At 34.5% G+C, this 21,772-nt stretch overlaps 1 protein-coding gene across 4 annotated transcripts in view; it reads left to right on the forward strand.

Annotated features, from left to right (window-relative positions):
* The window catches only part of LOC149227132 (uncharacterized), a 273,683-nt gene that overhangs the window by 190,956 nt on the left and 60,955 nt on the right, over window positions 1–21,772 (forward strand). For 2 of the 4 annotated variants that reach the window (XM_089375419.1, XM_089375420.1), the window contains exons 7-8: window positions 12,288–12,359; window positions 12,517–12,588. The exons of the other annotated variants lie outside the window; for them this stretch is intronic. In XM_089375419.1, the coding sequence (XP_089231545.1) occupies window positions 12,288–12,359; window positions 12,517–12,588 (144 nt within the window). The remainder of the gene's footprint in view (window positions 1–12,287; window positions 12,360–12,516; window positions 12,589–21,772) is intronic. 4 annotated transcript variants of the gene reach the window in all.

Genomic DNA, 21,772 nt, shown 5'->3' on the forward strand with positions numbered 1-21,772 from the left:
TGCCCTAGATTTCTCAACAATACGAACCACAGTTTGATCATTTAAGTTGAGAACCTTGGAAGTTGCAACATCCTTGATGCAATACCAGGGCTCATCACTTTTTGGCGCCTTTGATGGGGCAATATCCAAGTAGGTGTTGTTTCTACTTAGGATTTACTGTTTTCTCTTTTTATTTTGCATCAGGATTATTGATTTGAAATTTTCGAAAGAAAAAGAGAAAAAATTAAAAAAACAGAGCTAGTCCCCATAAGAGTAGGGACAGTCAAGGGAAATTCTTACCAAAACCCCCCACCCCTTCAATAGGTAAACCTTTATTCTTCTATAGTGATTGTGAACTTTCCTCTTTGACTATAGGGGAGTTAGAAGACCCTTCAGGTGAGCAACTTGAAATTTTTGAGGAACCCATAAGGGAAGAAGAGCCTATCTCACCTACTCAAACCATGGCTGAAAATAGACAAAATGAGATTTTTCCTATAAGAGAAACCAATGGGGAGACTAGAATGAAGAATATAAGCACTGCTACCCTTCCAAATTCCCATGGCCTAACCTCTGGGGATCCTGACACCTTCATGCTTGAATTTGTTGTTTTCTGCAAGACCTATGATGATTCCTTTGATGAATAGAAGCTAAATTTGTTTCCATCTACCCTCAAAGATTCATCCTTGTGTCGGTTTATGAGTTTACCTGGAGGAAGCATCACTACCTGGGCCCAAATGCAACAAGAGTTCAATGACAAATATAGGGATTACTACAGGTCCAAAGAAACAAAGGAGGAAATATTTAGGATGACCCTAGGACTAGATGAATCCTTAGAGGACTATGAGGAAAGATTACAAATCAATTATAGGAGGGCTAATGTACCCTTGACCCTGAGTCACTCAAGCTAGTTCTTCTATGAGGGATCAGGGAAGATGTAATGGAAACCCTCAACATGTTGTCTGGAGGAGACATCTACAAATTGCCTTATGATGACATCAAAACAATATTCAAGAATCACTCTAGGGCTACTAGGAAAAAGGGTAGGTATAGCCAAGGCTTGGTTAGTTAATCACCCTCTGCGTCATCCATTAAACATGAGGGGAAAATGTAATGGAAACCATCAAGATGTTGTCTGGAGGAGACATCTACCAATTGCCTTATGATGACATCAAAACAATATTCAAGAATCACTCTAGGGTTGCTAGGAAAAAGGGTAGGTCTAGCAAAGGCTTGGTTAGTTCATCTCCCTCTGCGTCATCCATTAAACATGAGATAAGAAGTATGTTGGATTATTTTAAAAGTGAAATGTTGCATACCTTTTCCCTACAAATGGATACTATGAAAATTAAAAGGAAGCAAAAGGAAGCAGAAAGGGAACCAACTATCTTCCGCCTTAGATGCACTAAGAGATACCCTAGGAATGAGTGCCCACTAAATGTCATAGAATTCTTCTCTGTCTATGAATAAAACCATGCAATAGACAAATATCCCTCTCTGTCAGGTCTGAAGGTTGTATACCAAAGGGAAGAAGGTGGGTTAGAGAAACTCTGCTTCATTAACCAAAGGAGGACTCAAGGAACCAAGGGGTATCATAAGGAAATTGAATCAAGGGGCATCACAAGGAAACCAGGGAAGATAATAAGTTGTAATGGAATGAAAAATATTTTTAAGAAAGAACAACGGGGTGTTATTTCACAATTATGCTCACCAGAGGTTCAAACATCGAAATAATTTATTTCTCCATATCTCCAAAAATTCTTGGACGATCATTCCAAGGTATTTGAGACTCCTAAAGGCCTCCCACCTATCCGTGATAATGATCATGCTATTCCCTTGATTCCACAAAGTGTTCCTCCAAACATTAGGCCTTACAGATATCCCTATGCCCAAAAGAGTGAAATTGAACATATGGTTGCAAAAATGTTAGAGGCTGGTATAATTCAACCTAACCAAAGTTCTTTCTTTGCTCCAGTAGTATTGGTGCACAAGAAGGATGGATCATGGTGTATGTGTCCAGATTATAGGAAGCTCAAAAAGCTCACTATTAAAGATAAATTTCCCATTCTTGTCATTGATGAATTGTTGGATGACTTACATGGAGTATTTTACTTCACTAAGTTGGATTTTCGTTCAAGATATCATTAAATTAGAATGAAGACTGAAGATATTCTGAAAACAACATTCAAAACTCATGAAGGCCATTATGAATTTTTGTTCATGCCTTTTGGCCTTACTAATGCACCTTCCACATTTCAAGGTTTTATGAATTTCATTTTCGAACCCTTCCTTGGAAAATTTGTGTTAGTAACTTTTTTATACAGCCCAGTACATGATAGAGATGTTGTGATGTAACGTTACATTAAAAAAATTAATATATGTGTGCCTGTGTGTGTGTGGAGATGTTGTGTGTAAGGTTACATTAATATATGTATATGCAAGAGATGTTGTGTGTAACGTTACTTTAAAATCAATGTCAACTATTTTTAAATACTTGAATTTTCACTTTTATTTTGCATCAAACTTTATATAATGAGATAAATTAATTACAAAAAAAAAACATTTTAGTATGAGGGATAAATGTAAGTTCTTCATTGAGCCGATATCTAATGTCTATAGTATGCTAGAAATGTGTAACACTTTGACTGGGTCAAAATAAAATTAAAATATGGTAGAGATGTGTAACTTAATGTAATGTAAACATTGTAACTTGTTGAAATTAAAAAGAAAATAACAAAAAAAAAAACCTATAAAAATTAAATAATAAAAAAAATGACTCATGGTATTGGCCCATGGTTTTAAAAATCCATGGTATCGACTCATGGAATTCCTTTGGAATATAATTTATTTAAGGGGGGAATAAACTAGCCTAGATTCATGTTAGTTTGATGTTATATTTAGATACATAATTAGTTGTAGAAAATGATGGCGTTGAATCTATGTAGCTTATAAAAGAAATTATAGATATGTTGGCACTGGGGGAAATATTAGGAAAAATGTAATTATTACATCTTATCTAATATTTTGCCTACCTCCATCCATCTATTTAAGGGGGGATTAAACCAGCCTAGATTCATGTTAGTTTGATGTTATATTTAGATACATAATTAGTTGTAGAAAATGATGGCATTGAATCTATGTAGGTTATAAAGGTAAAAATAAAATAAAATATGGATATGTTGGCACTCGGGGAAATATTAGGAAAAATGTAATTATCACATTTTATCTAATATTTTTCCTACCTCCATCCACTTTTTACTAAGTTATATTGGATAAAATATAATACTATAATATTACATTTTACCCAATATTCCCCCCTCAAGGGTTTCACTTCTTATTGCAATTTTTATTTATATTTTTAATTTAAAAGTAAACAAAACCAACTATAAAATTAGAAGGAGTGAGGGGAAATATTGAGTAGAATGTAATATTTAGGGTGGGGTGTACATTTTAATTAGTATTTCCTCGACCCTTGGCCACTATTTATTAGGTGGGGGTGGTTATAAATATTGGGTAACATATACCATGGGCCAATACCCACAAGAGAAAGATAGAGAGGGAGAGGAGGGAAGAAAATTATAATACCATGGGCTACTACCATGGTTTATCAATACCATGGGCTATCTGGACTTTTGGTTATTATGTTATGGATCTAGGTTTTTAATTATTTTGTTACAATACCATGGGCCAATACCATTGCTTATCAATACCACATGCCCAAAAATCATAACTTATTTCAAAATAAAATATTTTACAAAAACTTTATTTTAATTTAGTTTTATAATGTTTTTTAATTAAATTTAAGAAAAAAAATGGTTACAATTACTTTTGAGGTATATCTAAACCCTCCATCCTCACGACTACTAACAATATTCCCATAGAGATTAAATGGAGGTTATAATAACCTAAAAAATGAGAATAGTTTTATATATGCATATGTGAAATTTATATAAAACAAAGTGATTAACAATGATAGAGGAAAGATAGTGCATGATTCTTTAATTTTTTTATTATTGTATTTTCTTTAACATGATTGAGCCAAAATATAGATTTAATATTTTACAACCATTTTTTTTAGATACTCTTAAATACAATATAATGGGATCATATTTAAGAAATAGATTTATATGGAAGGGGGAATAGATTCGGGGAGAGAGACATAGAGGTGGGAGAGATAGTGAGAGTGAGAGAAAGAAAGAGAGAGAGGAGGTGGAGAGAGGTTGGGAGAGAGATGGATTTGGCGAGGGAAAGAGAGGGAGTGAAGAACAAATACATTGAGAGATAGAGGTGGAGAGAGAGAGAGAGGGAGTGAAAATGGAGAGATTAAGATGGAATGAGGGAGATAGGAGACGAGGGAAGAGAGAGAAAAGGAGAGGATAAAGATAGGGAAAGAGGGGGAAGATAGAGAAGGAGAGAGGGAGGGATATAGTGACAATGTTGGAGGGTGGAGAGAGAGTGTGTATTATGGGGGGAGAGACAGAGGGAGGTGGGAGAGAAGGGGAGAGAAAGGAAGGGAAAAGAGAGAGGACTTGAGAGAGAGGAGAGAGAGATGGAGTTGGAAGGGGAAGAAAGACATAGAGAAAGAAAGGTGTAGAGGGAGTGGAAAGGGAGAGATGGAGATTCAGTGAGGGAGAGAGAAGAGCAGAGAGAGAGAGAGAGAGAGAGAGAGAGAGAAAGGAAGAGGGAGAGATAGACTAATAGATAGATAGATATGGGGAGAGAGAGAGAGTGTGACATGTGTTTAGGGGGTTGAGATATAGAGACAAATAAGGAGAGATGGGGGGAGGTATAGATATAGATGGCAGGGGGAGAGAGGGAAGAAGAGAAAGATAGAGAAAGGGAGGGAGAGGCAGATAGAGAGAGACGGGGGAGAGAGGGAGGGGAAGAGAGAGGAGAGGGGGAGGGAGATAGAAACATAATGGAAGGTGGCGAAAGAGGGAAGAAGAAAGAGACACACAAAGACAAATACAGACATAGAAGTTAGATCTAGAAAGTCATGAATATTTTAGATTTTCACTCAAATAGATGTATTGATTTCAATTTAGTTGTTGATTTATAATCCTATTTGATCACATGCACTATATTATTTATTTCAGTGTAGATGTCGATTTATAATCCTATTTAATACCTTACACTAGATGCATTGATTTTAGTGTCGATGTTGATTTCTACTCCTATTTGATTTCTTGCATAGGATGCATTAGTTTCAATGTATATATTTATTTCTAATCCTATTTTATCGCTTGCACTAGATGCATTGATTTCAGCGTAGATGTTGATTTCTAATCCTATTTAATACCCTACACTAGATGCTTTGATTTTAGCATAGATGTTGATTTCTACTCATATTTGATTGTTTTCATTAGATGCATTGGTTTTAGTGTAGATATTAATTTCTAATCTTATTTGATTGATTTCACTAGATGCATTGATTTCAGTATAGATATTGATTTCTAATCCTATTTGATTGTTTTCACTAGATGCATTGATTTTAGTGTAGATGTTGATTTCTAGTTTGATGCAACAAGATGTATGATGTGCAACCAGATGCAACCAGATTAATTGTGTGCATTGATGTCAGTGTAAGCACATCTTTTCCTCCTCCATCTATATCTCTATCTCTCATTGTCTCACATTCTCTATATCTCTATTTGACCCCCTAAACTTACACACTCTCTCTCCATATCTATCTATCTCTCTCTCTCTGCTTACCCCCCTTTCCCCTCCCTCTCTCTCTCTAACATCTCTCTCTCCATATTTATATCTCTTCCTCCCTCCATGTCTTTGCCTCTCTCTTCTTCCCTCTCCCCCCAATCTATATCTCTATCTCCTCACATCTCTCCTTCTCACCCCCAAAACATATACAATCTCTCTCAGTGCTCAGTGTAAGCACATAAAAATTATTCATGACATGCACTGACTTATGTGTTACAGTAATTCAACCATAAATGTAATACTTGAATTCTCATCCTAAGGTTTTCCATCATTCAACATTGTTAATTACTTTGCATTCAAACGCGGTACTAGAAAATAACTACCATTGACAATTATTTGGGGTTTAACACTCCATAAGTGCAATGATTGAATTTGGAGGAAACTACTATTAATATTAGAGAGAAATACAGACAAGGTATGTTGTTTAAGCTCGAGTTAAATATTTGAATGGTCTATGATTCCAACTACTCTTTTCATATGATCGATATGAGAACATAGACAAACTAATAGGTGTGACAATAGGAATAGTAGAAGAAAATAGTTTCAGATTGATCACAATGAAGATTGTTTGTGATTGACTATATTCTTATTATTCACATTTTCTATCAATCAAAATGATTACATTGACACTTTGCACTCAAAATTTTTATTTCATTATTTTTCATCATTCAAGTTACTAGTAATCTCTCTCATCTCAACAAACTGATGTAACTAAGAAAATTTTAAATTAAATTGACCAAATTAATCTTAGACATATTTAGCATATTTAAAATGATCAAAATAATTAGATGTTCAACAAATTTTGTATGACCACACATGACTCAAACTAGCCTAGATCCATCTTAACACCGGATCTATCAATTTCCGAGAGGGATCAAATCTCTCAAGGTGTAAACCTTTCCTCAAGTTTTGCACTCCAAAATAGGTTTGCACCTCGAGACATTTGATCCCTCTCGACGCTTGATAGATCCAGTGTTAAGATGGATCTAGGCTAGTTATTACTCCACTCATTTCTTTTCCTGAACAAGTGGATATTACTAAATTACTTATATATATATATATATATATATATATATATATATATATATATATATATATATATATATATATATATATATATATATATATATAGGTGTGTGTGTGTGTGTTAAAATAAAATTGATAAATTTTCTTATGTTTAATAAATTTATTATTTAAATTACATTTATAAGATGACACACACACACACGTATATATATACATGCCTCTCGACGCAATTAATGTAGTTGTAATAGTTGTAAGCTATAATTAATATAGTTGTAATGGATGCAATGATATAATGTAGTTGGAATGGATTGCACTCAATTTTGTCTTCAGTCTTCACAAGTGCGGAGGAAATCTTCAATTTTAAAACATTGACTAATTTGAATTTGAGTAATCCAGATTTAAATGTGCGTATAAAATTATTTTTAAAATAATAATATTATAAAATTTAATTTAATTTAGTTTGTTGTTTTATTTATTTATTTATTATAATTTGACTTATTTTTATTGAAATTTCTACATAAAAAATTATAAAATGAGTAAGTATAAAAATATGTTATATTTAAAATCAAAATAATAAATAAATTATCATTTTTAAGAATTTCAAAATTGAAAAAGCAAAGTTAAAATCTTTTATAGAAAGGTATCTATATATTATTATAATTACTTTCTTGGTAAAATAAAATAAAATTTGGAAAATTAGAGTTTGAAATAAATTTGAATATTTATAAAAATTATTTGTGGAATAAATAAATTTTAGGATTCAATTAAACACAAGTATTGAAAGGCTTCATTTTTTTTTATTTTCTTAGACAATTATGATAGCTCAATTGAGCCTCTATTTAACCCCATCTAGGGTTTCTTAAACCCTCGATTGAGCTATTTGAAATTTGAATTTCAAACACTCGATCAAGTGTTTTTTGTGCTTGATCAAACTGTTGAGGGCCTAAAAATAGAGGTTTAGGTCCTCTTCTACAGATTTCTCTGCAACAACATTTGGTACCCTAGGGGACTTTCTTCGTTTACGAGTCCTATTCAAAAGGGTACTCTTGATTTTTAAATTTATTTAAATATTTGAAAAAAACTATTTGTAAAATGCAATTAAAATATTACTTTGCCAACTTCGAAAAATAATAAAAATATATATTTTGCATAAAAAAATATTTTTTTAATATGAAAACCATAGCTCTCTCAATGTAGATCATGCTCGTATATATATATTACAATTTTTAGACTAAGTTATGTAAAATGCAATTAAAATATTACTTTGCCAACTTCGAAAAATAATAAAAAAATATAATTTTGCATAAAAAAATAATTTTTTAATATGAAAAACTTAGCTCTCTCAATGTAGATCATGCTCGTATGTATATATATATATATATATATATATATATATATATATATATATATATATATTGACTAAGTTATGCTACATGAACACACACATACCTCTTAAGATGTGTGAAAATTTGTAAGGACAAACATTTCATTTAATGGAAAATTGACATATTATACGACCATGAATATTTTTGCAAAAAAATATTATCATGACAACAAAATAATTCTCCACAATTTGTCTTTTTACTCTGAATCAAAATTCACAGTGCTTCTATGAATTTTAATGGTCTCAATTCGATAAAAGAGGAAAAACTTGAAGGTTCATCACCACATTTAGCCCAAAAGTGTAAGGTCCATCTTCATGCTTTCACCTAGTAGTGTAGCCTCTATATTGTTATTCTTCTGCCCCTTGTAGCCCCCATATTGTTATTGTTGTGCCTCACAGAAGCCCACTATTTTTATTGTCTTTTCCTTGCATTATAATTGTTATGTAAGCCCTAATTATATTGTGACCCTTTAGACTCCTATATATACCAAGGAGGTTTTGTCAATTGTATCATCCAAGAATTGTTCATTCATTTGATGTAAAAGGAGGTTGTTCCCTCAAAGAGGATTATTTTCAAGTCGTCGATATATCTTTTCTTATGTTTTGTGATCTAGTTACATAACATGGTAAGTCATGCATCCACGAATGCTCCCTCCCCACATCTATACACTCAAGGTATGGGCACCCCCATCATTTGGTCCCTTTGACCATAGCACTTGGCCATGAAGTCTTATCCCCTTTGTTATCATCATCATTAGTCACTAACGCCTATCAATTGATGGGTGTACTGAGGAAATGTTGCTTCCCCTTAGGGGATGGAAGCTCCTGATATGGTTGACCTTTAGCCACCTCTACCTAGGGAGAAAAAACCATTGCGAGATTGGAGTCTTGATTTTGTAAGTGGATCCTTATTTGAAGTATTAATTAGACCTTAAGACTCAACCTTGGTTCACTTAGATACAATAATGATCTTTGTCCCTAATGATTGGTTTCTTTCACTATAATCTTTGGTGTGATTGTCAAGTGGTTCAACAACCCAGTTCTTGGGAACCTACTCTCTAGATACCTGATCCCTCCAGAGAAGTATATTGGCACAAATAGGTGAAGCATTGAGACTCTTGGGCCTCATAGCAACAACATCATATGACACATGTCCCTAATCGCCTCCTACAGTCGGGACATTAGCTCACATTGTACCAGATTTGATGATTCTTCAGGATGACACACTTGGACCTAGCATTCCCTCGAGCTATCCTTGACACTAATGGATGGATGGCAGTTGATTTAGGGCCAGATGAGGATGGTCTCACCCTAAGAGACTAGGTATATCTAGTTTCACATTAGAATCCCTCAATGTTGGAGTAGAGGAGGCCACTTTGAGTAGTTGGATATCCATGGAGACCACTTTGTGGTGCCTCGACGAGATCTTGGGAACCCACAGGAGGTATTGAGGTGGATTTGAGGGCCAACCCTTAAATCATGGACATGACATAATTCTACATCATCTTGGACACCTCATCACATTTGTACATGCCATTTGGAGCACATTTATTGCATGACATAAGCCCTAGAGAGATAGCATCTCACACCTATGGGATAATTAAGGCATATTTGTGAAAATCTAGTGGGTTGGCTTCTCACCCAAGTTATTTTGTCATCAAACTTGTTTTTAGGGGCTTTGTGAGATAATTAATGTTATCCTCATATAAATGTAGGAGAGGGTCATTCTATTTCATCATGATCACTTATGACTTGATTTCGACCTCCTTGAGGATTTTGGCCTAGCTTGTATCTTGTGGATATGTGATTCTATGGATCATTTTTGTCTATTGGAGCTATTTCTTGGAATTGGAGATGTTGTCTTGGAGCAATAATGAATTGTTCATGCTTTTTTTCTTGTAAATGAACCTTGTACTTGATTATTTTTTGATCTTATGTCTAATGTATGGAATGTATTGATTATCTATGGTTTTCTATTGTGCCATTTATTCTTGAAGATTAATTGTATAGAATCTAGATATCATCATTGTATACATTGGTTATGTATGAAATGTGAATGGCAATCCCCTTAGTGAAACTTTAAACTAGGTCTCCAAGTGACCTTGATCCCTCACAAAGATAATAGCTAGGGTTTTGATCTAGGGCATCAAGATTCCCTTCTTCACAAAATGTAGCCAATACTTCACCTCCATACACTCCATCATCCCAAGGACTAGGAAATAGCCTTTTCAAATTGGTGATCACACATAATTGCATCCCTAAACTAAATTTTGCTCTCTTATTTATGATTTTGGCACTCTTAAGGATAAGTCGTCATCTAGGCCTTGGTGTGAATTTGTTTAGAAGGAGAATTTTGGCTTGTGGAGAGATTTAGAATTGGGGGAAGATTTGTTTGCCTCAAAATAATCTTCATTTACTGGACATTTTTTACATTTCAAGGCCTGATTCTCTTGCCCTAGGAAAACCCTAGTTTCCGAAGCTTCAACTTAAGGGCTTATTGGAGGTTCCTTTTCTTGTTTTCTTGCTAGTATTCATTGTGGGGAAACCTTTTCTTAGCCTCTTGACTCTAGGATAATCCATTTTCCTTGCTATATCTCAAGCCCTAGGTGAATTGAGTCTTAATTTGGTCTTGATATAGGATGCGGGTTCCCTTTTTCTTGCTTAATGAGTTTTGTCGTTAAGAAGAGTCATCCTCTATAAGCCATTTGTAACCTTGAAACTTGAACCTAACATATCTTTCATAGATGACATCTCTAATGGGAAGCCTCCCATTGGTGAAATTCCATAAAGAGCAAGGGGTAGTGGTTGTGGTGATAGTGGGCCACACCTCATTGTTGTCACTTAGTCTAGTGTTTTGTCTTGTAGGGTGCCCTTTTAGAAGACCTGCTAGATTTTGAGACAATAGGCACATTAGAAGATAGAAGTTAGTGTGCAAGAAAAAAGGATGTTGAATTCCTTGATAAAACAAATTCTAAAGCTTAGTACTAAAAGCATCCCAAGAACGAGAAAAAAGGGTGTTGATTTCCTTAATATAATAATTTCTAAAGCCTAGTACTGAAAGGATGCCAAGAATGAATGGTTCCTTAAATTTAGCTTAGGCATAATTAGTTGATTTACATTGTTAGTGCCATCGCTAAAATATCATTTCTAATTTATATTTCTTAAATTGGCAATGCTTCTTGAATTCCATTGCTATATCAAACATATCAAAAGCCTAGTTATATTAATAATATTTGGCCAGGGGAGAGTATAATTATATTTTTCTTTCTATCATTTTAGTTCACATTATATAATTGGTTCTTATCTTTTGACAACTTCATTCCTTATATTTGTTGCTTTATCGTCTCTAATTTTTCTTTTATAAGAAATTCCATGAATGGATGGACTTATTTTCTTGATCATATGTTATCACCTTTCTGTTATATGTATTTCTGATCATGGTATGATCATATATTTCGACTTTCCTCTAGTCCACCTCCGTTGCATTGTTTTGGGTTTTTATTATGGTAGGTATCTTAGATGATAAGCATAATAGGAAGAAATTCAGAGCTTTATGGATTTAATAAAACACCAATCCATATAATTCAATCATAAATCACCATGTACAAGCTTTGGGCGGTAGAAAATTTCGATTTTATGGAAGTAGTCTACCATTCTATATAAGGATGTTTATTATGTAAAGCTCTATATTTGTTGCTAATATATTTATTCTAAATTTATGTATTAATATGTGATATAATCGACTTAATCCAATGAATGGAAAATGAAATGTTACTTTTCCACTCTCAAAGGCATAAGAAATGAAACTCTATTACATGTAATGATGCATCCATTTAAGATATATTTCACAAGAATAATAAATGTTTTAATGAAGATCACTGGATCAGGTCATTGTCATTCCGAAGATATATTTCCTATTGCTTGGAAAGTGAGTTACTTGATTGGGTTATTGTCAATATAAGTTAATTGAATGCCTATATTTTGTGTTGGTGCGCGAATGATTAGTGACTTGCCAACATATTCCTATTTTTCTATTGTGATCACTGTTAGATTCTCATGAGTGGAGGGAAGCAAAATTTATCCAAATTATGCCTTGTGCTTGTCACACACTTGTCATTAGATAGATGGCTAGAAATCATTCCAAATATTCCTAAGTTGAATTTTGTTCTCTATTTTTACCAAACAGGTACATTTTTAGTGCAGGAGTAAGTGGAGAGATACCATTGTCATTTCGAAATCTTCAAAGCTTGAAAATTCTGTGAGTTTTAATTGCTACTATTCTTGACAGTAGTACTCTGTTGTTCTTATTTTTTTGGTACAACCCACAAAATGAGTTTCATACATTGGAAAATTGTTACGAAATATAAATTAAGACGATTGTATTTGGATAACATTTTTTTGGTTTTGTGATCCAGATGGGCTTCTGATAATCAATTCACTGGAGGAATACCAGACTTCATTGGAAGTTGGAAGAACCTTACTGATCTGTATGTGTGTGTTCACTATGTAATTGAGTTGATCTATGGTATTAGAAAATTCATAATGTATATGGATATATGTATGCTCAATTCAAATTTAATTGTTTCCCTGCAAATTTTTGGGTTTCATTCAACTTAATGTTCATATTACTAGAAATGTAGTTAGCCTTGTAAATTGTTGCAACATAAGCAGACATAGGAAAGAGGTTTGTAGGAGATAATTCCTATTCTAGGATGATTTGGGTATTAATAAACTTTCATATAGAAAACAATTGACAAAATTCTTGTTATTGTTAGGATAGTAGAAACTTTTGGAGAAACTGGAGAGAATTGGGCATACTAACACTCTCTGATTGGATGTTTCAAGGATTATTTATTTGGGGAATTTTGAGGTAAAAAATGAGCCTCAAAACAAAACTTGTATTAACAAAATCAGATTTAAAATGACCAGTAAGATTCAAGATGATGTTGCCATCTCCATGGGTAAATATTTTGGAAGAAAAAGAAAAAACATTAAGAGAATTTTGATTTAAAAAATGGGTCTCAGAACAAAAAATATACTAACAATATTAAATTTAAGGGAACAAATAATATTAAGGATGATGATGTCATCCCTAGGGTTAAATATTTAGTAAGGAAAAGGTGAAAACTTTTTTTCTTTATTGTATTTTTGGATTATTTCTTTATAGGTTTACTCAATTGTTGAATGTAGGACCCGTCGGATACAGAATTGAGTTCCACATCCAACGATTACCCAATAAGAATACTTTGAGTAAACGCACACGAAAAAAATTGAAAATACAATGAGAGAACACATTTTTTTTAATGTATTTTCATTCTTTTTCCGGTGCGAATCTACTCAAAAGTATGCAAATTGGGTACTCATTGGATGTGAAATTCAATTTCACATCCAACGGGTCCCTACACTCGACATTTGAATAAACGTATAAGGATCAACTGAAAACACAATAAGAAAAAATATTTTTCTTTATTTTTCTTTAAAAACGAGGCCCATTTTAGATGTCAAAATTCTCCTAATACTACTTTTTTCAATTGTATTTTTGGTTTATCTCCTTATAGGTTTACTCAAATGTCAAGTGTAGGCATCCTTTGGATGCAGAATTAAAAAACACGTTTTTCAGAAATTTTGAAAGTTTTTAGTGCAAGTCTACTAAATTATGAAGAATGGGTACTCCTCAAATCCAAAATTTAATTTCGCATCCAAAGAATTTCCACATCCAATAGTTACTAAATTTTGAAGAGTGGATACTCCTTGAATTCGAAATTTAATTTCGCATCCAAATAATTTCCACATCCAATAGTTCTTACACTTTACATATGAGTAAGCCTATAAAGAGATAAGTAAAAATACAATAAAAAATATTTTTTTCCTCTTCCTTTAAAAATTGATAACTCTTATTCTATTATTTTAACTATTATTTTATTATTTTCTTAAGAGACTCATTTTATAGCTCAAAATTACCTTAATGGTCCAAATTTAGATTTATTTGGAACACAGAAACTTGACAAGAGAGTACTCATTTTTTAGAAATGTGTCTAATTGATTTACACACAAGAATTGAGGGAAAGAAAGGAAGAGTTCTAGTTTCAAACTTTCTTGTTATTATTTTTTCCAGGTTATTTACAAGATCAGTCCTAAAGAATGTTATAACCTAGGATTTTTCCATGTAAACATACCTAGAGGTAAACGATTATATGTCAAAGAGATATCTTGTAAGGGAGGAGTTTGCTTCGCACATAGGTATGAAGAAACGAAGAATTAGTGAGTATTCTTAGATTGAAAACTAAATTCTAAGTTCTTCTGATGAATCTTCCTTCCTAAAACGTTCCCTTGTATTATCTTTTATCCTAATAGCTGGTTTACTTATGGTTTGTTCATAATGTTCCTAACCATTTCCCCATGCCCAATCTCAATCACATTTATAACTCATGCATGTTGCTTTCATTAACCATGTGGTACTTAGATAGCTGTTTAAACTTAATTCAGTTTAATTCTTGCAAAGCAATAGATATTGAAAATTTGAAAGATGTGTTCCCCAATAACAACCTTGAGTCACTTCCCATACACATTGTTTACATTTTTAAACAACTTGTTTCATTTGGACTAAGTTGCATGATACGAGGAAACATGTATGAGTTTCTGAAATGGGTACGGTGCGAAACGTGACCCCCTAAATTTGGGAGATGGGGAAATGCGATCTATATATATATATATATATATATATATATATATATATATATATATATATATATGTTAGGACATTTAAGAAATGTTATGTGCAATCATAAATCATACATGATACATTATTACATTATGATTACATTGTCCAATGTCATTGCATAAACTATAAGTATATCAATTATACATGACGATGAAACATACGAACATCACATTTACTCATGAATGATCACATAATGAAAGTAGTAATATCCAAAAACAACCTTGATAAACAAGGTTTATTATAAATATATATCCAAAATTAGCCTTTATATATGAGGAAACAAGCACAATGTTAGATCAAGAAGTATCAAATTGTGGACAATGAACACATATAGAAATAAAGCATGAGCTCAATCTAGTTCAAAGTAAACAATAACAACTAGTAGTCATCAATCTTCATCCTTATCATCATAATCCTAGTAAAAAATAGAAGAAGAAGCATGCTCAACAGTGGATGGTGGAGTGGAAGAAGACGATGGGTATAAGAAAGATCCATTTTGAATTGTCCACCTATTGAAAAACACCATTTTGTTGATAATAACATGCCCTAGGCATCTACCACATCAATGACTAGAAAATCCATTAATAGAGTAATGTCATTGTTCGTTGCCAAATTGCCTTCAAATATTTAATGAGACTATGCACAAGAATAGACTTAGAGTCAAAACCACTAAAATTCTCATATGACATAGTGATGTTCATTTCTAATTGATGCATGACCATGGCATGACATTGAAAAAGGCACCTGAACCAAGCATGTAGTTATGAATTATTATAATATCAATCACTAGGGACAATAAAAAGGGCACGACCTTCATTTTTCTTATCAAAGGTCATATTTTTCAAAATGACGAGAGTGTCATCGGGCTTATATTCGGAACCCAAAGCCTTCCTTATTTGCTTCCTTTGGGGAGGAAGCTTAGCCATCTCTATAAGGGGGACTTGCATATTCACCTTCTCCAAAACATTAGTCATGTCAACATCTATTGTAATATCATTATTTTTAGGTTTTCGCTTAAGTTTGTTTTGAGGCTGCACTTAGTGCTTTCTTGGGGTTGATCATTGTTTGTTCTAGAATATTGGAGACGCTTAAATTTCGACTGTTTTTAGTTGCTAGCATAGGTTCAACTTAATCACTATTGGTAGCATTATATACTTGGTTGGGCTCTAGGCGAAAATAGGTGTCCCCAAGCAAGGTATTGAAAGGAGCACTAGAATTTACTATATTCATGTGCTCAGGATTTTCATCCTCATTTTCTTGATTATAAGGACTATCTTCTTGAGGCTCTTTATAAGGTTGGCACCAAGGGGACTCTTCTTTTCCAACCAATTTGATTGGGGCAAGGGTGTTTGGAACACTTTGTTGAGTGGTATGGTCTCCGTCAGTAGTCTTTCTATTGAAGGACGTGTCCTTAATGAATTGAGCTTTAGGAGGAAAACTAGGTTGAGATTCCTTTTCCCTCTATCATGAGAATTTTGTTCATTACTGTCTTTTGACCTTGGATAAACTCACTAGTGATATTTTCAAACTTTTGAGAAAATTATTGCATGACTGGATCAACCTAAGAGCTAGATTTGGTCTTAGGATCGATCCTAACTCTAGGATAGTTAAACCGATCAATTTTTGAAGCATTCACATTCTTCTCAACTTCAACAATGATCTTCTTAGCCTCTGATAAGTCCTTGGGGTTATTATCCCTAAGGTAATAGGTCAAATGTCCATGGAAAGATCTAATATATCTATCAAGAATAACATCATCAAAGGTATCAATCTATTATGTATCTCTCTAAGGAGGTTACCAAATCTTTGAGTGAATTCCTTCAGAGTTTCTTTCTCATTTTTTGTGGTTCTAAGGAATCCCTCAAGGAGAAGACATCCATCTAATGTCGAAGCCCATCTTGTTTTGAATGCATCATGAAAGGTATCCTAATTGGGAATGCCACCTTGAGGAAAACTAAGATAGTGACCTCGAGAACTCCCATCAAATGTGAGCTAAAATAACATCATGACAATATCTTCTTCCATTATAAGCCTAACACTCACTACCCAATAGAAATCATGTATACATTTTTCAACAGTGATAACATCAATGCCATTGAATCTAAGTATCCACTCATGATATTTATCAGGTAAAGGATGTGGAGCATTAGGGTGGCTACTCAAATCCAAAGGCTTGAAGGAAACAATAATCCATGGTTTATCCATAGTTATGGTAGGGGTCATATTATCACCAAAAATATTCCTAACCATAGGATGATCAAGATTAATGCAAGGATTATTAACCTCAAGAGCCTTCTTTGTAGTCCTTCTCTTTCTTGGAGCTATGGTTTCGTTGAAAGAACTCTTAAGGGATTAAATAGGGTTTGATTGAGGAGCTGCCAGAAGAGGATTTGTCTTCTCATTAGAGGTATTATCTTCAAAGACATATAGACTAAATCTTCAAATTATGGGGTGGTTGATTGAATTCCTCTCTAGCAAGTGTGCCAAAAATGTTGCCTCAAATTATAGCATGTATTGTAGATGGGTACCCTACAAGACAAGTACTGGACCAAGTGACAACAATGAGGTCTAGCCCACGATCACCATAACCACTACCCCCTGCTCTTTATGGAATTTCACTAATGGGAGACTTCTTATTAGATAGGTTACCTATGAGAGATATTCTAGGTTCAAGGTTCAAGGTGACACAAGAGGATTATAGAGGATGGCTCTTCCTAAGTACAAGGCTCAATTGAGGAAAGAAAGGCAACTCACATCCTATAGAAAGGCCAAATTAGGGCACACTATACTTTGGGTTTGGGAAATATCTAGAGAAATGGAATATCATAATTCCACTATGCCAAGAAAAGGTATCCATATAATGAATATTAGCAAGCCAATGGCATAAGAAACCTTCACAAATCCCTCAAGTGGAAGCTTATAAAAATTAGGGTTTCATTAGGGAAAATTTTCCTAGGGTGAGGGAATTAGAGCTTGGAATGGAGAGATTGGCTACCAGGAGAGGTTGCTTTTGAGGCAACCTATTCTTCCCTCAATGTTGAATCCTTCCACAAGCTCAATTTACACTTCTAGGTTGATTCACACCAAGCCCTATCTTGGCCGATTATCCTTAAGAGGGATGAATTTAAGAAAAAAAGCGAAAATCAAACTTATGGGTAAAATGACACTTAATCACCAAATTGACAAGGCCAGTTCCTAGTCCTTGGGTTGTTGGAGTTTATGGGAGTGATAGATTGGTTAAATGTTGCAAAGTAGTAAGGATATTTTGCTGCATGTTGCTGCAAAATTTCTCAAGTCTTATAGAGGGGTATCCTACAAGTAAAACGCTAGACCAAGCGACAATAGTAAGGTAGTGGCCCACTATCACCACAACCACTACCCCTTTCTCTTTATGTATTTTCACAAATGGGAGAAGTCTTAGTATAAGGTCACCTATAAGAGATATTCTAGGCTTATAGGTTGAAGGTGACATGATAGGCTTCCAAAGGATGTCACAACCTTAGTACAAGGCCTAAACAATGAGGAAGAGAAAATTCACGTCCATTAGAGAGGCCAATCAAGGGGCACGCTAAACCTAGGAATTCAGTTATAGTGCATAGAATGGAATTGCCTAAGGTCAAGGTACCAAGAAAAGGTTTTCGACAATTTATTCTAACAAGATAATGGAACGTGAAACCTTCAAGAAGACCTCAAGTTGAAGATCAACCAAACTAGGGTCTCTCCTAGGATAAAATAGCTAGGACAATAGAAAATATGGAAAAAAAATGCAGAGATTAGCCATAAAAAGGAATGATTTTGAGGCAACCACTTCTACTCTTGATGTTGAATCCTTCCAATGTCCAAAACCCCTTTCCTAGTCAAATTTTCACTAAGCCCTAGATGAGGTTGTTTGTCCTTAAGAGGGATGAAAACAGAGAGATAAGGAGAGAAAAACTCAATTTGTGGATAAGATAAAGGTTGATCACCTATTAGAAAAGGAAAATGGCTAGTCCTTGGTTGGATGGATTCTATGGATGTTAAATATTGGTTAATCCTTGCAAAGGAGTCAGGATATTTTGATACCCTAGCAACAAAACCCTAACTATTTCTTTTGTGGGGGATCAATATTCACTTTGAGAGCTAATTTAAAGATTCACAGAGGGGGTTGTCATTCATATATTATACATGAGTAATGCATGCAATGATGAGGTCTATCTTCTATACAATTTATCTTCAATAACAATTGTACACTAAAAAAACCCTAGATCATCAATACATTCCATATATTAGACAACAAATCAGAAATTTATCCATAATAAAGCTCACTTACAAGATATTATGCATGTACAATCCTTTCATTGATCGAAGATAACTTTTCCAAAGACAAGAATTTAGCTCCAATGGACAAACGCTCCATAAATCACATCTCTCCAAAGATACAAAAGGGCTGAAATTCTCCAACATAGGCTAAATTAGTCCAAGTGAGGATGATCCAAATGGAAGATCTTGTCCTTTATTTATATTAGGAGGATGAGTCATAATATTAGCCTAAAAGCCGCTAATAATAAGTTAAATCATAGTAAACCCTTAGCTTACAAGCCAACCCATTAGATTTTGATCATAAGTGAAAAATAACTCCTACGTGTGAGCCGCTAGCACTCTAGGATTGATGTAACGCATGAAATAGGCTCCAAGTGGCATCTCCAAATGCTATGAGGAGTCCAAAGTGAAAAGCGTCCATCTCTGCTCCAACGTTGAGGGCTTTCTAGGTGCTACCAACCCTCCCAAGTATCTGAAGGTGAGACCATCATCATATGGATCTTGAATCAACTATCATCCCTCATAAGGTGCTAAGACTGGCATGGGGGCATGTTGGGTCTAGGTGTGTCATCCCGAAGAATCATCAAATCTAGTGCAAAGAGGCATAGTGTCTAGATGCAAGGAGTACTCTGGTACATGCGTGATGTGTTGGTGCTAGTGGGAGGCCCAACAGTCTTAACACTTCACATGATTGTGCCAATATACTTCTCTAATGGCTTGGGTACATGTGGAAAGGTGCCCTAGACATGGGTTGTTGAACCACCTAACAATCACAACATAGATTCTAGTGAAAGAAACTAGTAATTAGGGACAAAAATCATTATTGAATCTAAGTGAACCAAGCTTGAATTTAATGGCTATTGAATACTTCAAATAAGGATTCCCTTCCAAAATCAGAGCATTCAGCTTACAATGGTATTTCCTCTCTAGGTAGAAGTGGCTAAAAGAAAACCTTATTAGGTGTTTCCAACCCCTAAGTGGAAGTAACATTTTCTCAATCCACCCTTCAATTGATAGGTGTTAGTGAATAATAATGATGGTATGGAGGCAGAAGAGTTAATGGCCAAGTTTCATGGTCAAAGGGACCAGTTGATGGGGATCCACATCCTGAGTGTGTAGATGTGAGGAGCGAGTGATCATGGATGCATGTGCTACTATCTCGACCTTTGTTTTTCCACCCCTTTTGTGTGGCTTTTACTTTTTCTTGATTTTTTTTTGTATTACTACTCATAAATCAAGGGTTAGAGCTTGCTTTGAATGATACAGAAGTTGTATTACGCCTTAATGATGAGTCAATTTATCACTCATCGAGGTTGGGACATGCAAGGTTTCCATTTTACGATGTAATGGAGCTACATGTGCTTAGGAACTTGGTGATGGCCATAATGAGTGATGTAGAGCTCATGTTAGGATTTTACCCATGTGCTAATGTGTATGTCGGTGGCTATATTTTTCATTTTGATATTCTTTCTTTTATTTTTATTGTGGCCATAATATGATTTTTTTGTTTCTTTTAGTTGCATCAACCTCCTAGGGAAAATTTTCGAAACATACCTGGGTATGTCGATGTATGGGTGCCAAATCCTAGAGAACCAATGGTTAGTTGAATCCAAAGAATCGATGTGAGATAAGGGTTAGTAATGTATGAGGGAAAGTGTTAAGTATTATGTAGGGAATGAAACGATGTTATCTCAATCAAGGCTTCCCAAGTAATGCCCCTCCTAAATCCATTGGGCCATTAGGGTAGGTCTCACTGGAATAGGTTCAAATTTTAACCCCCCATATAAGGTGAGAGAACAATATCATGGTCAAAACCCATCCTTCTTCGAGGTAACTCAATAATCCATATCAAATTCCCACAAAAAACTAAGCATAAGCATTCGATTTCAAAATGATTAAAGTACCTTTTGATAGGAATCCCACCTTCGTCCATTTTCTCATGCTGGATGGGTGAGAAGCATATGGTTGATGTAAGTGGCAGAGATATATAGAAGATAATTAGCTAGTGGTGGTTGTCAGGGATTGTTGGCTACATGGCTGACTGACCGACTGTTAAGGATAGGAGAAAAGTTTCCTCCTATAATGTTATTCATTTTGGTGGGTAACAATGATCTAGCACAAAACCTCCATCAAAATAAACTCTCAGTTGAGCCATTTTGTTAAATAAAATTGTATTACAATGGGGGTTTGATTTGATTGCACTTGGGCTTGCCAAAAAGGAAAGATAGACAAGCCCCAGGTGGAATAGTGCAATGCCAAGATGCTGGAAAGTGTATCCTCTGCTATGCCCTGCATTGCCCTAGAGAAACTACATTGTCTAATGCAAATATTCTGATGTTTGCCCCCCTTTTGGTGCTCAGAAAATTCCAGGAAATTAACACCGAGCTCCTCTCAAATAACCCTCCAAAACCCAGAAAGGGTTTGGTCTAGTTCCGACCCCCCGAAATTGACCCCTAATTACCACGACCTCCAAACTAACTAGAAATTATGGTCCTCCTAGAAAATCTCTGCTACAAACCTCAAAAATGATGCCAAAATGTTGGTCTTCACTGCTCTGGATGACTCCGTAAATGCCCCAACTCAAATCATCTCCCTAAGATAGCTCCCTAACTCCTACATGTTCCCAACAAGTTCTCACTGTGCAGGCCCAT

The sequence above is a fragment of the Pinus tabuliformis genome, chromosome J (assembly GCF_031772625.1).
Source record: "Pinus tabuliformis cultivar Carrire ecotype Pingquan chromosome J, CPIR1, whole genome shotgun sequence".
Taxonomy (NCBI): Eukaryota; Viridiplantae; Streptophyta; class Pinopsida; order Pinales; family Pinaceae; genus Pinus; species Pinus tabuliformis.